General features: G+C 37.3%; 1 protein-coding gene across 4 annotated transcripts in view; it reads right to left on the bottom strand.

Annotated features, from left to right (window-relative positions):
• Ndst4 (N-deacetylase/N-sulfotransferase (heparin glucosaminyl) 4) overlaps nt 1-19830 on the bottom strand; it is a 324323-nt gene that overhangs the window by 142090 nt on the left and 162403 nt on the right. For all 4 annotated transcript variants that reach the window (XM_006501859.2, XM_011240189.2, XM_006501860.1 and 1 more), the window contains one exon: nt 15366-15520. In XM_006501859.2, coding sequence (XP_006501922.1) covers nt 15366-15520 — 155 coding nt within the window. The remainder of the gene's footprint in view (nt 1-15365; nt 15521-19830) is intronic.

Genomic DNA, 19830 nt, shown 5'->3' with positions numbered 1-19830 from the left:
AAGGATATGGAAGGAAATTATCTTATTAAATTCAAGAACTATAGAACTTCAGAGGAGGTAGGTCAACATTCATTTTTAGGTAAAAAAGAAGAAATTTGGGTCAAAACCAAACTCAGTAAACCCACCAATCCTGGAGCACAGGAAAGGACACAATGTAATTATTTTTTAAATGCAAGCTGAAAACAGTTATCAAGGGCTGCCGCTACTGGAAAGACAAACTCAGGAATTCTGTGAACCTATCAAACAACAGATGGGCATCCACATCATATAAAAGAAACACCAGATGCTTGCCTTTACCTTATCATAGTGAGGTTCTCTTAATAATAAGTCACAAGGCCCAGATTTCATGCTGGCAGCTTCAATATAAACTGCTGAAGATGGATTCAGAAAGGCCCAAACTACAAATATCAGCGAGGAGTCTACTATCATAAGTCAGTCAACATAAAATGGTGGAGTTCTGACTACTAGAGGGGTGGTATAAGGAAAGGAACTCTGTAGACCTTCTGTAATGGAAGCATTAACAACTAGTATGAAAAGAATGCTTTTGGAGGTATCTTTAAAAACCTCTTGGAAATCAACAAAGTCAAGGGAGTAAATAAAAAAGAAATAATAAATTATAGAAAGATTCATAAAAGTAGTGATTACCCTTGACCTCTGTTCTCCTGACCTAGCTTAGCATTGTAGAATTTGTACCTCAGATGGGTATAGCTAAGATGACAGAACTCCTTGCCTTAGCTCTCTGTTTCATCTATGGTTTCACCTTTGAGCGGCAGCCCTCAGCAATCCTCCTGCGCCTTGTACAAAGGTCTAAACTAACTAGGACTTCCTGAGGTATCTGAAACTCTAGAGAATAAGTTCTAGATGTAGTTCCATACCAGGAAAAGCAAGCTGGGTAGATCAGGGACTTTTACTTTGATTTGGAACCCATCCTATAAGTTCAGATACTGTGTTGAGAAAAACAACCCTAGTGTCCACCTCCAACATCTCTGAAGGAGAGATTTAATCAAGGGCAGTGAATAATAAGAGGACAAAGCACAAATTTCTCCCCATGGAAAGCTAGATTTGGGGAGAAAAAAGATATATAATTAAAGTCCAAGGTCACTTTCCAAGATGCTAAGTTTTGCTGGGTGTTGAAGAGACCATTTGTATCTTTAGATTAGTAATAGGTTAGTCACAGATTAAACAGTTGTTTAACAGAGAAAATCAGGGAAGCTCATTGAGATTCTATGAATCCATATCTTTATAAATTGAACTCAACTTTAATATTCATCTGAAAACTAAGGAAATACAAGAAATGGTAGATACATTAACTGGTCATTACTGGAGGCTTGCAGGTGAGGAGCCATCACAGAAAGGGTAGGTAATTCAAGAGAAAGGTACACAGGGAACCCTGACCTAACCAGCTGTCTCCTCCAAGAGTGGTACTCTCCAAGGAGCATCATTGAAATTGCATACTTCAAAGGACACATCTTAGGCTATTTAGTCAGATTAGAAGTCACATAATTAAATAAAGCGAAGAAGAGTCTGGGGATGGGCAGGGAGTCAGGATGAAAACTCCAATAATGACTAGTTGAAATGTTTAGTTTTTAACAAAAGAATTATAAGATCTTCAAAGAAAAAGAACAGTTTGATCCATAGAAAATGAAGAAAGGCATAATAATCTCCTTCAAAGACTTTATCTGTTCAATTAATAAGAACTTAAAATGCACTTAAAGAACCAAAGCACACAATACTCAATGTCATAGAATATATAATGTCAGTATCTCCACCAATAGGGAATATCAATGTGCTAGATATTATAATAAAGGCTCAAACAGAAAATTTAGAGTCAAAGTACCTTTACTAAAATGACAAAATAATTTGTTAGAAGGTTCAACAGGAAGTTTATTATGATATGATAAACATTCAATGATTAATAGAGATTATTGATAGATAAATTAACGGAGATTAAAATGTGGGAAGAAGAAAGAGTAAAGAAGGAAGAAAAACATTAGTGGCACAGAGAACATAGGACTTCTTGTGAAGGTAACTGACATATGTTAAGATAGAAGTAGCAGGACGACTGGGAGAAAAGAAAGGCAAATTATGGTCTTCAGAGAGACAATATGAGAAAAGTCTCAAGTTTGATAGAAATCACTAAGGTATATCCAAGAAGTTCAATGATCTCTAAAACAAACACAAAGAATTAGACAAACACGGAGTAAAAATGTGTAAAACTAAGGACAAGACTATCCTGGCAGTTAAATGAAGTAAATTATATGGAAGAAGAACACATGAAAGTTGATAGTTAACTTGGCATCAGAAAGCATGGACGTAAGAAGAGGATGAGCGGACATAGTCAATGTGTGGTAAGAGCAGCTATCAACAGTCATCTGATATCTAGTCAAAGCTACCTTTCACAATGAAGGTGAAATAAGTATATGCAAATATGATGTCAGGCTTAGGAAACCCTTAGCCAGCAACCTTGTCTTAGTAGGAAAAAAAAGAAGAAAAAAAAGAGTTCTTTAGGCTCACAGCAAATAATAATAGAAAACCTGACATCTGTGTAGCTGGTTGTGAGTACGGTGAGGATGCTTCTGGAATTATGTGCCAAGCAATACAAATGTATATTCCTACTTTTATCTCAAAAGATTTAGAAAGCAATTGTCCAAAGTGACACATAGGGAATTTTGTTGCTGGGCTTACAACATGTGGAAATGTTCCCTATTTCTAATAGCAACATGAGAAAGGCACGGCATAGGAGATGCTGAATGAATAGGCAAACAACAGCAAATAGAAGCTCACAGTCATACAAACAACAGAGACAACAACACACAGAGAAATCTACCAGTATCTGTGTACTGAAACGTCTTACTTTGGGATTAAAAATGTAAACTTACATCCATGGTTAATTAAGACAATGCAAGGCTGATGTTGAACAGGTACAGAATATGTATATCAATGATAGCAGAGATGAAAGGGAGGAAGCTAATTAACAGGGCCATTCCCACTTCTCTCTGGATCATGTCACTAAACAATTGAAAGAGATGCTGAGAAGATATGTATGGTGAGCCCCAAGCAATGGTTAAAAATAAACCAAAAGGGAAAGTAGAAAATATGTTGATAACCTGGGCCAATAGGAGATTAGAGAGACTGAACTTCCAACCAGGGAGCATGCGTGGGATGGACCTAGGACCTCTGCACACATGGTACATAGTGTTGCTATAGTGTTGCTTGGTTTTCTTGTGAGAAGTCTAACAGTGGGAGCAGGAGAAGTTTCTGACTCTGTTGCCTGCCTTTTAGAACTTTTCCTCCTACAGGTTGCCTCATCCAGTCTTAGTAGGAGAAGAGGTACCTAGTCTTATTGCAACTTGATATTCCATGGATGGTAAATATCTGTGGGAGGGCTGCCCTTTTCTGAGTGGAAATGGAGGAGTAGGTTGTGCATGGGGAAGAAGGGAGCTAGGGGAAAGACGTGGGAGGAGAGAAGGGAGGGAAACTGCAGTCAGAGATGTTAAATAAATAAATGAAATGATAGAAATTAAAGACAAAAAGCAAACGTGGTAATAAATGAAAATGAAGACATATCCAAACCTAACAGCTATACAGTGTCTAGAGGGTAATCAACAGTTTTAAATACCTATATTCAAAATTAAATATTTGTAAATCATAGCTTACTTTTCCCCATAAAATGAAAAAACGATCAAGATATCAAACATAGAGAAATGCAGGGGGGAAATTTAATGTACAATTAATGATGAGAACAAAACAGAACAGATAGGATTCACTGCAACCAACATGTGGTATTTAGACATTTTGAAAAGAATCAACACACTAAGAAAGCTGTAGATACAAAAACAAAAAACTCCCTCCAAGTAAAGAGCAATCAGAATAAAACAAAAGGAAAACAAAACCAAAGCAGATCTAAATGTAAAAGACAAATGTATAAATAGTAGCAACAGTGTGAACAGTGTGAATTTTTATATTAATAAAAATCACCACCCAGAAGGCTTTGAATATTTCATAGCAGCAAAATTAGTAAGCTTAGATCAAATTGATAAGCTAATGAAAACAACCCGCCAAATGGACTCAATTAGAAATAGAAAATCATTTATAACATATCAGTTATCTTGATAACTTAAAATTCTCACAAAGAATATCCAGGGCCAAATGACTTCACTGGAGGATAATTTACAGCAAACTTGTAAAGAATTAATATCAACTATCTACAAATTATGCACACAATTAGAAAAGGGTAGATGATACCTACCATGAAAATTTGAGACTTGTTACTTACTAGTTGGAAAAAATATGATAAAAACTGCAGGTTATTACATTTGTGACTACATAGGCATGACTTGTTTAATGATAGGATTATTTCTTGAGAAGTGTGTTCTTATGTGATATTGTTATGTGAACACACAGCATAGAAAACACACATACAAACTAAGGTAATTTTACATCATTTAGTGGCAGGACTTTTAGAAACACCCTCGTGTGTTTACTTTACTACTACCTAAAACCTTGCTATATGGCATGTTAGATATAGAAACCACAAGGTAGCAGCTGGCACAGTCAGCAATATACAGGTGCTTTATATACATCACAGCTAAGTGACATTTGTCCCAGAAATGCAAAGCCATCGTACCAGCTGAAAATCAGTTAGTACAATACGCTATCCAAGGAAGCATGCATCAGCCAGACAAATAGATAGCAAAACTCACATGACAAATTTTATACCCTTTCATGATAAATATAGTCAGCCGAATAAGAACAGGCTCAGCTTTCTTTTCTTAGTCATCAGTATTTCCTGAAATCTCACACTAATGTGTTTAATGATGAAAGCTGGACTCTTTTCCTTAAGCAGCAAAACAAGGATATTTGCAGTTGCTATTTTCACTCAAAATTACCCCAGAGGTTCTAGTTAGGGAAGTTGGAAAAACAGTAAAATAAAATGTGACCAGACTGGCAATGAAGTGAATCTGCCTGATTGCTTAGGAAGTGCTCAGACATAGAGCCAAAACCAAGTAATCAGGCAAGCTCTGAAATAATATAAGAAACCAGCAAAATTGAAGGCAAAAGGTAATCGTACTTTCATAAACAATAATAAACAAAGAAAATAAATAATGTAACATGAAATAAAGAAACAGTTCCATAGATAGAGAAATAGTCTTCTTCAGGAAAAAAAGAAACCACAGCATAGGTTATCTATGTCAACTGCTCAGCTCAGACCTGAAAACATAGATATGCAAGTAAGATGTAGAGTTAGCAAATTGTATTTATTTATGTGTTTAGTAATACACACAGACACACATACACACACACACATCAACAGAGGAAAAGAGGCCATGATTCTGAGAAAGAACAAAAGTGTTCATGGGAGGAATTAAAAGGAGGATATGACATTATATTATAATCTCAAAAGATAAAACCTTATTTTAAAAATAGGTGTGAGAATTCATTATCACTAGGGTGGCTGTTATTAAAAAAAAGAGGAATAAGGTTTGGAGGATATGTTGTAAAGTGGGAGTCTCCTCTTTTGGTGGTGGGAGTAGAAATGGTACCGTGATGTGGGAATAGTGGGCAGTCACTAGAATGCTAAATTTAGAGTTACCCAATGACCTAGATTTAGCACAATACCATTCCTGGAACGTATTCCGGAGAAATCGCAGTGTGGCTTTATACTGTCAGTTGTATCTGAGTTATTATAGTGGTATAGTAATGGTAACTAAAAGTACGAATCAACTAGCATATGGTGGGGTAAACAAAATTGAATATAGCAGTGCAATAGAATATCCTTTGACAATGAAATGGAAGTTTCTGGAGTATGTGTTTCTTGAAAAATGTATGCTAGGAAAGAAAAAAAGATCATAACTTATATGAATTCACTCATTTCAAATATGCATATTAAGAAACTTAAAATGATGAAAAGTATTTTCTTAATTTTTCAGATTGGGCGACATAGGGAGAAGACTGTATACTGGAAGGTTGGAATTTTCTTTAGTAGTTGATAAAATTAAGGTGAGGTTTGAACAAATGTAATAAAACTTACTGGAGATGACACTTCATATGTTAATATTTCTATTAATATAGCTTATAAATGATACAGTAGAAGCTATGATGAAGTGGGTAATGCTTTGGGTGGCAAGATCCATCAATTCCTGGAAGAGTCTCTTGTAGATGCAACTAATCAGATGAGAGAAAGCACAGCACAAGATAAATCTAAAATATTTTAGCTTTGGGGGTTCTAAATGTCCCTAAGTTTGAAAAATGTTATTATATTTACTTCATTCTCAACTATCTTTAAATCAATGACAGACAACAATTTTGAACAAGATTCCCCACTTTACTTGGGGTTCCATGAGACAGGCATCAAGCATAATGGCTTCAAATGAACTCTATCCCCTCCTAGTCCTTTTCTAATTTCTTTTCTGCTGTGTGTGGAACGGAGCTAGTGCCTGGCTCCTCCTGACCAGTGCCTGATGAACTTGACAGGTATGACTTCTGCATGGAGATTGAAAAGCTCTCGTTCTTTGGTCTCAGAGCACCATCCTGTCAGGCTGTGATTTTTCCTGCTGAAGCAGTGCATATGGTCAGGAAATCAAGGCAGAGCTAGATAAAACCCAGTGTGAAAATGATGTCCTTAGCCTCCCCACTTGTGAGGATCTGAACCTTATCAACAAAAGTGAGCTTAGCAGTAGTCTACCCTCCAAGTAACCTCAAGATCACCTGCCACCAGAGTTGAACTCTTGACCCTTGTAAGTGATGAGACCTGCAGCATATTAAATCATAACCTCTAGAACTATGCAGACTGTGACAAAGCTAATGTATGATTAAGATCTTCACATTGTGGACAATTCACTATAGATGTCTAATGCACTCAATCCTGATGGAGTAGACACAATAATTTTTCTAAATAGGTATGTGTTCCACTTGATCTTTCAGCACCTCAACTTGTTAAAATATTTACTTATTTATTGTGTTAAATAAGCAAGTAAAATCTACCCCACTGATACCATTTGAAGTGTGCAATGTATTAAAATCCATTGTTTATAGAGACATAGTTTTGCTTGGCAAGCTGAGATGCATCTCTGATGCTCAACTAAACCTCAACACTCCTTCATTAGCAGGCTCCTATGTTACTCCCGTGTTCCAGCCACTGGAAACCACCATCAAGTTCTTTGAACTTGACAGAAAGTTGTATGAGGGATCTTTACAGCATTTGTCCTCACAGTATACATTGTCACATATTGTCCAATCTCTTCCTCTAGACCTCAGTGCTTCATATTATTTAATAAGTGTCATTGTCTGACTTAAGTCATCTGTGTGCTTCTAAATTCACTCTTCTGTCTTATTAATTGTTGGTTTTTTTTTTTGAGATAAATACTCTGGTCCATTGTGAAACATGATAAACCAACTAATAAATCTTATCGCAATTAAGTAATATTCTTGTGTTTTCCTTATCTCAGACAATTAGTTACAATCAACATTTTACAAACAGCAGCTATTAAGTCCTTGCCTGTATTACTGTGTTTGTACATGTGCTAGCACATGTGTAGAGATCAGAGGTCAACCTGAAGGGACCAACTCTCTCCTTTAAGATCTGTGTGCTCTGGGATGAGGCTCAGCATCTAAGGCTCGGTGGTGAGCACCTTCACTCTCTAAGCCATCTCATTCATAATGTCTTTGACACACATATTTGTCGCCCTGCACAAGGCTACATGCTTTATAGTACAGTAAAGCTGTACCTCACATAGACATACAGGAAGCACTACTTAACCATCCCGTTCTAACAGGTCTGCTCTCATTCCCTTTCAAACTGAAAGTTACACAGCTGATGCTTAGAATTTTCCATTGTTGCTAGTTGATAGCTATTTGTGGCTTTGAGGTGTGTGTGTGTGTGTGTGTGTGTGTGTGTGTGTGTGTGTGTGTTGTATATATGTAGGTGAATATGTGCTTGAATGTGCTCATCTGTAGGTCAGAGATGATACTGACTGCTGTCTTCTTCAGCTCTCTACATTAGTTCTTGAGACACAGTCTCTAACTGAACTTATACATCATTGCTTAGCTAGGCTGGCTTGTCCTTGATCTCTATTGATCCTTCTTTCTACCTCCCAGTACATGGATACAGGTGCACAGCCATGTCTTAATTTATATATAGGTGCCATTGTTAAGTCTTCATGCTTCCACAAAATCCACTCTACCCACTGAGCCATCTTGTCAGCTGCAAGCTTGTTTTAATGAGAATAACTTAAATGTCAGCATTTTCATGTGATGGATATTGGATCTCATTATGAAATAGGTATATGTATATTTCATAAATATATGTAACTTTTAAACAGCGAAACTCGAAGCCATTAACTTAAAGAATCTTCAGTTACTTAGCTTAAATAAGAGACTTTACTATTCAGTAAAATGTGAGGGAATGGCATCATTATAAAAATGTTAGCAGTGAAGACAAAGTGCTGGTTCTTTTCCCTTCAGGATATTTTCTCATTTGAAATAATCAGTGGACTGAAAAGCCCCACTGGCTTAGAAACTTTAATGAGTGTGCATACTAAACTTAAAACAACAAAAACACATTTTTCCACATGTCTATTGTGGAATAAAAATAAATAATTCAGGTTTATGCTCCAGGCATTTTTTTCCCTCTGTGATTGAAATGGAGATGTAGGTTAAATCAGAGATGATTTTTGGTCACTGTTTCATTGGCTAACTTCGTGTTATCCAATGTCTCTGGTTTTCTTCAGCCTTTGTTGTCATCTTTGAAACTTCGCTGCTGTTTATTGACACACTCAAGCACCTGAATGATAGCCATGATCTATGATGTATTACTAAAAAAAACTTAGGAAAAATTCCCCCCGCTTTTCTGTCATGCCAAGTAAAGTTCACTGTCACTACTGTATCTTGATTGACTACACTGATGAATAAATTAACACCCTCTGTGCAAACATATAAACACATATACACACATAACATATATGTTCATGCATTAAGCTTGTACCTTCACACTGAACACAATTTGTACTCACAGACCAAGTGCACATTCTCCCTACATGCCTACTACATGCACATAGACATGTAAGTGCATGTACTTAGCTTAAATAATGACAAAGGTTTACATTAGTAATGCTTTTTGCAGAATAATGAAAGGATAAATGAACACTCATTTAATGTGTTACTGTCATGATTTTTTGAACATGTTCTAAGAGAAAATGAATCCTATCCAGGATATTTCAGAGACCTGCAGATATGGCTACTCTTACATGTTTTTTTTTTTTTAAGTGTTTTCTACAAATATCGTATTGTGGTCTTACTAGTCCCTTTGATGACTGTTTGGAGATGTTATGAAAACAAGCATGAAACTGACAATCCTCTATCACCCATAGTCCCATGAAGGAATAATTAGGAATGTTAGGATACAATTTTTAAGGAAAGAATTTAGCACATTTGGTTTTTATGCATATAAATGCTCATTTAGTTGGAAAATGCCTTTCCATAATTGCTCCAGTTGCAGCCAGCTGAGGATTTCAAGATGTTCCATTCAAATTTGGGGACTGATGTTGTCAGTTATCACAAATTTTAGAACTGGAATTGATCAGTGGCATTATCTGGTCCAGCGCTTTTCCTTTGGCAGATGAGTTGATGTAAATTAATTATCTACAGAAAGTTTGTGGTGTAGAGAATGAAAAACAGAGCCATTAGCATTCAGGGGAAGAAACTGAAGCATGAAGACATTAAATAAGTTGCCAACTTTATTAAAACTGGTCACAAGCAGTTGGGACTAATTTTTAGCCTGCCAATATCTCACTGGTACTTCCTACTGCCCGATGTTATCTTCATAGTGTTGATGGTTTGGGATAGAAAGATAATTTTATAAGAAGGAAATGTTTCTTGAGTCTGGACAGGACCCATATGGACATGCCTTGTTGACAGGGAGGGCGGGTCGCTCAATGACAGTACTTAACAGTCTGGCATTTTATGGCACTTAACTCTGGAGAGGAAAGGACAATGTCACCACAATGTGTGTGTTTAACAAACTTCATTTAAGTTGTAATGTATTACATTAAAGTTATAATATTTTGACTTTGAAATACATAATAAAATGGTTTTTTAAAACAAAATATACTTATAGGCTTGAGAGTAGCTTCTAGCATCACCGACTAACCAAATGTAATTGCTCTGAGTGGTCTCTAAAAGCTTCCAACATTTCATTACAAAGCAATTACATCAGTGCCTTGTCCAGAGCTCTCAGCATGGCTGAAAGAAAAAAAAAATAAAGAAAAGAAATTACCCAAACAGGTGAAATATAACCTAAAAATCTAGAGAGCCAGGCTGCTGAGTGCCAGTAGAGATGGGTCAATTTAAGGGAAGTGATAAGCATGCTTGATTTACAAAGGAAGCACACCAGGTATATTTAGTTGCATGTTTGTTGTCAAGTAGGGCAAATTTACTTATAGCGGTTATAATGCTATTCAGCAAAAGGGAATTTTTTAGATAGTGCCCATACATTAACTCTTTATAAATCCACATTGAAAAATGTATGCATATATCTACTTAAAGCAATATATAACTACATAATTGTCTATATTTAGAAATGAGATCATTGGAGCGACAATACAGGTAGAGAGTTATAGGCTATTTGACTCTATTGTGAACTCACATGCGTATCTGCATAGAAGTCCCATGTGGTAATTCTTTCTACTCTCATCGTGTGTGTGTGTGTGTGTGTGTGTGTGTGTGTGTGTGTGTGTGTGTGTGAGAGAGAGAGAGAGAGAGAGAGAGAGAGAGAGAGAGAGAGAGAGAGAGAGAAAGAGAGAGAGAGAGAGAGAGAGAGAGAGAGAGAGAGAGAGAGAGAGAGGGAGGGAGAGAGCAAGACAAAGAAGGTTAAAGTGATTAGTACTATATCAAGCAACCCTTCAATGAAGGACAGCGTTCACTTAAAGTGTTTTGGCACCCTAATCCATGATCTTAATTGCTTATTGATTTTCATAGCATGAGTCAGGACACTCTTCATGTAAGCATGACTGCATTGAATCTTAGGCCTCGGTATCTTAGAAAGGAAAGTATTCTTTTAAAATAATAGCAAGCAACTAGATGTGACTTCATGGGAATCTATTGTGTGCATTTGAGGGCTGTGCTTCCAAAACTGAAGGTGTCTGCAACGGCAGAAATGCAGTTCAGAAGGGTGTTGTGGGTCGTCAGTATGGGGCCCAGAAGCAAGCTCCAGATGGTTGACTGCATCCCCATCCCCTCTGTGATCATAATGCACTATGCATATAAGAGAATGTTCACCTGAATACCTTTCTGAGTAAAAGATTTCTGTCTCTTATTACATTTTTGAAAGGATACAGAGCTCATTTAATACCTGAATCAGGCTAATTTCTTCACTGAAGGGAGTATAAAACCATCTTGGGCTTAAGGCAGGAGGGTCTCTTTCACAACTCCATTACACAACGGCAGTGGAAAACAGCTCACAGTGCAGGATTGGAGTAGTATTCCAATAACACCTTACTTAGGGACTTGAAAATTCCAATTTCACATTTTTAATGTTGCAAAGAATTACATTCATTAGTTTCTTCAATTATTTAAAACTGTGTAGAAATGTGTACCTATTTTATCCATTCTTGGGGAGGCTCTATGGATCTGACCTAGGTCATCTGAATATATGTTAGCTTTGTATAGCTTGGTGCTCTTGTGGGACTCCTCTAACAAAGGGGAACAGGGACTGTCACTGACTCTTTTCCCTACTTTTGAGATCCCTTTCTTTCTATTTTTTGCCTTGGCTAGCCCTGATAAAACCTAGTTTTATTGTATCTTGTTATGCCATGTTTGGTTAAGATTCCAGGGAGACCCACTCTTTTCTGTCTGGAAATGGAGGAAGAGTAGATTTGGGGGAGAGAATTTGGGGAAGGGGACTGGACAGAGAAGAGGGAGAGGAACCTGCAGTCAGGTGATACACACACACACACACACACACACACACACACACACACACACACACACACACACATATATAACAAGAAAAGGCAGCAGTTTTCCCCTAGGCTATGCACATGCCTCTTTCCATCACAGAGGAGCCTTGTGGGAAACATTTGGAAATGCAAGACTCAGGCCTTTGGTAATCTGATTCAGTAATTGGGGGCAAGGACCTCCAGTCTGTGTTTTGAATGTTTGAATATTTCCTTCTTGAAAAGGATACACTAAATTTGAAAATAATTGGTGAAAAACTTTAATTCAACCATAATTATAAGAAGTAAGTTTTGAGAAATAATTATATTTTACCAGATATACTGGGGGGAAGTATGATGTTCTCTCTCTCTCTCCTTCCCTCCCTCCCTCCCTCCCTCCCTCCCTCCCTCCCTCCCTCCCTCCCTCCCTCCCTCCCTCCCTCCCTTCCTTCCTTCCTTCCTTCCTTCCTTCCTTCCTTCCTTCCTTCTTTCCTTTCCTCCCTTCCTTTCTTTTTTTCTTCCTCCTTTTTTTAGATGCTAGAAGGATCTTTCAATAAGATATCAACTTCTAGAAAGTGGCCTTGAAAATACACCACTTTTTATTACTATATATAGAGTGCATACATTTTATATATTTATGTACACATGATAAGTATTTAAAAATGTGTGTAATAACATCATGCATAATAGCCATGTATACCTGCCATGGAATATCACAAAGCAACCTGAATCTGAAATATATGTATTGTCCTTTAATGTTTTTCTCATTCTCTTTCCATGGGATTCAACCAAGTTTATTATTTCAGAAGCCGTTATTAGATCACAGCCTTGCAGAAACTTTGGAGTTTCATTAGGTCCCATTTGTCAATTCTCTATCTTACAGCACAAGCCATTGCTGTTCTGTTCAGGAATTTTTCCCCTGTGCCCATATCTTCAAGGCTTTTCCCCACTTTCTCCTCTATAAGTTTCAGTGTCTCTGGTTTTATGTGAAGTTCCTTGATCCACTTAGATTTGACCTTAGTACAAGGAGATAAGTATGGATCGATTCGCATTCTTCTACATGATAACAACCAGTTGTGCCACCACCAATTGTTGAAAATGCTGTCTTTCTTCCACTGGATGGTTTTGGCTCCCTTGTCGAAGATCAAGTGACCATAGGTGTGTGGGTTCATTTCTGGGTCTTCAATTCTATTCCATTGGTCCACTTGTCTGTCTCTATACCAGTACCATGCAGTTTTTATCACAATTGCTCTGTAGTAAAGCTTTAGGTCAGGCATGGTGATTCCACCAGAGGTTCTTTTATCCTTGAGAAGAGTTTTTGCTATCCTCGGTTTTTTGTTATTCCAGATGAATTTGCAAATTGCTCCTTCTAATTCGTTGAAGAATTGAGTTGGAATTTTAATGGGGATTGCATTGAATCTGTAGATTGCTTTTGGCAAGATAGCCATTTTTACAATGTTGGTCCTGCCAATCCATGAGCATGGGAGATCTTTCCATCTTCTGAGATCTTCTTTAATTTCTTTCTTCAGGGACTTGAAGTTTTTATCATACAGATCTTTCACTTCCTTCGTTAGAGTCACGCCGAGATATTTTATATTATTTGTGGCTATTGAGAAGGGTGTTGTTTCCCTAATTTCTTTCTCAGCCTGTTTATTCTTTGTGTAGAGAAAGGCCATTGATTTGTTTGAGTTAATTTTATATCCAGCTACTTCACCGAAGCTGTTTATCAGGTTTAGGAGTTCTCTGTTGGAATTTTTAGGGTCACTTATATATACTATCATATCATCTGCAAAAAGTGATATTTTGACTTCCTCTTTTCCAATTTGTATCCCCTTGATCTCCTTTTGTTGTCGAATTGCTCTGGCTAATACTTCAAGTACTATGTTGAAAAGGTAGGGAGAAAGTGGGCAGCCTTGTCTAGTCCCTGATTTTAGTGGGATTGCTTCCAGCTTCTCTCCATTTACTTTGATGTTGGCTACTGGCAGACTGGGAAAGGATCTTTACCTATCCTAAATCAGATAGGGGACTAATATCCAACATATATAAAGAACTCAAGAAGGTGGACCTCAGAAAATCAAATAACCCCCTTAAAAAATGGGGCTCAGAACTGAACAAAGAATTCTCACCTGAGGAATACCGAATGGCAGAGAAGCACCTGAAAAAATGTTCAACATCCTTAATCATCAGGGAAATGCAAATCAAAACAACCCTGAGATTCCACCTCACACCAGTGAGAATGGCTAAGATCAAAAATTCAGGTGACAGCAGATGCTGGCGAGGATGTGGAGAAAGAGGAACACTCCTCCATTGTTGGTGGGATTGCAGGCTTGTACAACCACTCTGGAAATCAGTCTGGCGGTTCCTCAGAAAATTGGACATAGTACTACCGGAGGATCCAGCAATACCTCTCCTGGGCATATATCCAGAAGAAGCCCCAACTGGTAAGAAGGACACATGCTCCACTATGTTCATAGCAGCCTTATTTATAATAGCCAGAAACTGGAAAGAACCCAGATGCCCCTCAACAGAGGAATGGATACAGAAAATGTGGTACATCTACACAATGGAGTACTACTCAGCTATTAAAAAGAATGAATTTATGAAATTCCAAGCCAAATGGATGGACCTGGAGAGCATCATCCTGAGTGAGGTAACCCAATCACAAAGGAACTCACACAATATGTACTCACTGATAAGTGGATACTAGCCCAAAACCTAGGATACCCACGATATAAGATACAATTTCCTAAACACATGAAACTCAAGAAAAATGAAGACTGAAGTGTGGACACTATGCCCCTCCTTAGAAGTGGGAACAAAACACCCATGGAAGGAGTTACAGAAACAAAGTTTGGAGCTGAGATGAAAGGATGGACCATGTAGAGACTGCCATATCCAGGGATCCACCCCATAATCAGCATCCAAACGCTGACACCATTGCATATACTAGCAAGATTTTATCGAAAGGACCCAGATGTAGCTGTCTCTTGTGAGACTATCCCGGGGCCTAGCAAACACAGAAGTGGATGCTCACAGTCAGCTAATGGATGGATCACAGGGCTCCCAATGGAGGAGCTAGAGAAAGTATCCAAGGAGCTAAAGGGATCTTCAACCCTATAGGTGGAAAAACATTATGAACTAACCAGTACCCCTGAGCTCTTGACTCTAGCTGCATATGTATCAAAAGATGGCCTAGTCGGCCATCACTGGAAAGAGAGGCCCATTGGACACGCAGACTTTGTGTGCCCCGGTACAGGGGAACGCCAGGGCCAAAGGGGGGGAGTGGGTGGGTAGGGGAGTGGGGGTGGGTGGGTAAGGGGGACTTTTGGTATAGCATTGGAAATGTAAATGAGCTAAATACCTAATAAAAAATGGGAAAAAAAAAAAAAAAGATCACAGCCATAGTGGAGAAATGTGACAATTATGTGTACTCACCAGGGCAAATTCTTTGTTGAGAATCATCTGTTCCACTAAAGATGATTCATTGTGGAAGAGGTGGGGCTGCATGTGACTCCACATGTGAGGAAACCACCAGAATTCATCCACAGACCTCAGCAGAAGGTCGTCACCTTCATCCTCTTCTTCGGTTCCTGTAAAACAGGAAATGAAAATGGCTGTTTGTAAGATTTGTTTAATTATTCATGCTACTTTCTAAACAGAAAAAGAATGAGTTTAGTATACATTACATCAGAGACTGGGGCATGAGTAAGATGTGGTGGGTTCTGTAGAACACAGAGGAAGTAGCATGAATACACACTACTGATGATCCTTACAACTGTGACCACCTGGTTTTATATATATATATATATATATATATATATATATATATATATATATATATATATACATATACATATATATATATATTCATAGTTATAGTTATAGTTATAGATTATATATATCTATATATATATCTATATATATATATATATGGGGTGGGTTGTTTGTGTGCCTGTGTATAATGTATATATTACTCACAATGATTTCTTTTTATTTATTTATCACAATGATTTCATTTTGTATTTATTTTTATTTTTTATTTTATTAGATATTTTCTTTATTTACATTTCAAATGTTATCCCCTTTCCTATTTACCCCTATGAAAATCCTCCCCCCCTCCCCGCTCCCAAACCCACACACTCCCATTCCTGTTCCTGGCATTCCTCTTTTCTGGGGCATAGAACCTTCACAAGACCTAGAGCCTCTCCATTGATAGCCAACTAGGCCATCCTCTGCTACCTAACAGCTAGAGCCACAAGTTCTACCATGTGTTTTTTTGTTGTTGTTGTATTGTTTTAGGGTTTTTTGTTGTTGTTGTTGTTGTTTTGTTGGTGGTTTAGTTCCAAGGAGCTCTGGGAGTATTGGTTAGCTCATACTGATGTTCCTCCTATGGGCTGCAAACCCCTTCAGCTCCTTGACTACTTTCTCTAGCTCTTTCATAGGGGACCTTGTGCTCCATCCAATGGATGATTGTGAACATCCACTTCTGTATTTGCCAGGCACTGGCATAGCCCCTCAGGAGACAGCTATATCAGGCTCCTGTCAGCAAGCTCTTGTTGGCATTTGCCATAGTGTCTGGGTTTGGTGGTTGTTTATGGGATGGATCCCCAAGTGGGGAAGTCTCTAGATGGCCATTCCTTCAGTCTCTGCTCTGAACTTTGTCTCTGTAACTCTTTCCGTGGATATTTTGTTCCTTGTTCTAAGAAGGATTCTGAGCTTCTGGGCTAATATCCACTTATCAGTGAGTGCATATCATGTGTGTTCTTTTGTGACTGGGTTACCTCTCTTAAGATGATATCCTCCAGATCCATCCATTTGTCTAAGAATTTCATGAATTCATTGTTTTTAATAGCTGAGTAGTACTCCATTGTGTAAATGTACCACATTTTCTGTATCCATTCCTCTGTTGAGGGACATCAGGGTTCTTTCCAGCTTCTGGCTATTATAAATAAGGCTATATGAACATAGTGGAACATGTGACCCAGAAATGATCCCAGACACCTATAGTCACTTTATCTTTGACAAAGGAGCTAAAACCATCCAGTGGAAAAAAGACAGCATCTTCAACAAATGATGCTGGCTCAACTGGTGGTTAGCAGGTAGAAGAATGCAAATTGATCCATTCTTATCTCCTTGTACAAAGCTCAAGTCTAAGTGTAACAAAGAACTCCACATAAAACTAGAGACAGTGAAACTTATAGAGGAGAAAGTGGGGAAGAGCCTCAAAGATATGGGCACAGGGGGAAAATTCCTTAACAGAATACCAATGGCTTGTGCTGTAAGATCAAGTATTGACAAATGGGAACTCATAAAACTGCAAAGCTTCTGTAAGTCAAAGGACACTGTCAATGAGTCCAAAAGGCAACCAACAGATTCGGAAAAGATCTTTACCAATCCTAAATCTGATGGGGGCTAATATCCAATATATATATATATATATATATATATATATATATATATATATATGGAACTCAAAAAGTTGGACTCCAGAAAACCAAACAACCCTATTAAAAAATTGGGTACAGAGCTAAACAAAGAATTCTCAACTGAGGAATACGAAGTGGCTGAGATGCACCCCAAAAAATGTTCAACATCCTTAATCATCAGGGAAATGCAAATCAAAACAACCCTAAGATTCCACCACATACCAGACAGAATGACTAAGTAAAAAATCTGAGGTTACAGCAGATACTAGTGAGGATGTGGAGAAAGAGGAACACTCCTCTGTTGCTGGTGGGACTGCAAGCTGGTAAAACCACTCTGGAAATCAGTTTGGCGGTTCCTCAGAAAATTGGACATAGTATGACTGGAAGATCCAGCAATACCACTCCTGGGAATATACCCAGAAGATGCTCCAACTTGTAATAAGGATACATGCTCACAATGAGTTCATAATGTATATAGGGAGCTTGATCAGAAATCACTTTTTTCTTTTTTAATACATTTTTATTAGGTATTTTCTTCATTCACATTTCAAATGGTATCCCCAAAGTCCCCCATACCCTCCCCTGCCTTGCTCCCCAACTCACCCACTCCCGCTTCCTGGCCCTGTCATTCCCCTGTATTGGGGCTTATGATCTTTGCAGACCAAGGGCCTCTCCTCCCCTTGATGGCCGACTAGGCCATCCTCTGTTACATACGCAACTAGAGACACAGTTCTGTGGGGTACTGGTTAGTTCATATTGTTGGGACTCCTATAGGGTTTCTGACCCCTTTAGCTTTTTGATTACTTTCTCTAGCTCCTTCTTTAGGGGTCCTGTGTTCTATCCAATAAATGACTGTGAGCATCCACTTCTGCCAGGCACAGGCATAGCCTCACAAGAGAGAGCTATATCAGGGTACTGTCAGCAAAATCTTGCTGGCATATGCAATAGTGTCTGGGTTTGGTGGTTATATATGGGATGGATCCCCACTTGGGGCAGTCTCTGGATGGTCCTTTTTACTATCTCAGCTCGGAACTTTGTCTCTGTAACTCTTTCCATGGGTATTTTTTTCCTCATTCTTTTTCTATGTGTACCTACAACTGAGTTGAAAATTTGATGAAATTTCTTCTGATCATGAAAGCTCCATAAATTTACTGAAGGACTGTGAAAAATACAAGTAATCTATACAGGCAAAATAAAATAAAATGTAAATAGAACATCCTACATAGTCATCTTTTAGACCTAACTAGTGGGAATTGTTTTTGTATTTATTGTTAAAATCTTTTTGTGTTTATTTTAAAGGTAAAATATTTATTCTTTAAGTACTTTTGCCTTTTTATATGTCAAGTTAATGCTCTCTCTCTCTCTCTCTCTCTCTCTCTCTCTATATATATATATATATATATATATATACATATATATATACATATATATTTCCAATTTTAATTCAACTTTGTTTTATAATAAAGTTTATATAAATCTTAACAATTTCATTAATCTTTAACAATGAATCATAATTATTTCTAAAAGAAACCTTCTTTCATAATTGAAAATTAATATGAATTTCTCATTATAGAAACAATTTACAACCCAATGTACAAGAAGAGCACTGTAATGTTATAATTCAAATCAAAACAGGAAAAATATCTATTTCTAAGAGAATTCATCAGATTGCAGGTATTCAAAACTATTTTTTTGCTATATGAAGTTATCTGTAGTTTGTAGAATTTTATAAAATTTAGGCATATTTAAAAATGTCATTAATTTATTCATGCAATAATTGTCATATAATTTCAAACTCCTTCACTATATATGTAAACTAAAAGTTTTCTGGCTTCTGGTTTGTCTTTGTTTAGTTTACTCTTTGCTAACACACTATGTTTAATAGATGGGTGCTCTGTTTTTTTCTCTCTCTTTTTTTAAGATTAAATTAGAGGACTATGTATTAATATAATTTTAAAGGGTTCTTCAAATGTTCCATTTGTGTGTTCTATGAAGAAGATTTCCTCAGTCATGTAAGAAATGGTTTGAAGTGGGTAATGAAATTTGGATTCAATTCCTGGAAGTAAGTCCCTTTTTTCTACATTATTAACTATTTGATCTTAAATAAATATACTCCTCAGTCCCAGTTTCTTTGTTTAAAACAAAGGTGAGAATACTTTTGCTGTAAAGTTTTAGTAAAGGGTCAGGGAGATGGACTGAGGAAAGTGCTTCATGTTGTGACTTACAGATAGAAGTGCAATGACATCAAACATCTAAAAATCAGCTGATGTTTAATTGCTTTGTTTTTAAGTGATATATTTTTCCATATTCTTAAAGATGTAGCTTGTATGAATCATACCTTTTAAAGTCAGACACTGGGTCTTACTAAGCTGCACTTGAAGCATACTACTATCCTAGAACACTGAGTAATAAAATAACTTAATTTTGCCTTCTGGAAAAATAGTCAAAGACCTTAGGCTTCTACCACATAGAGT

This window comes from Mus musculus, chromosome 3 (assembly GCF_000001635.26).
Source record: "Mus musculus strain C57BL/6J chromosome 3, GRCm38.p6 C57BL/6J".
Lineage (NCBI taxonomy): Eukaryota > Metazoa > Chordata > Mammalia > Rodentia > Muridae > Mus > Mus musculus.
This window is presented reverse-complemented; position numbering and strand designations above follow the sequence as displayed.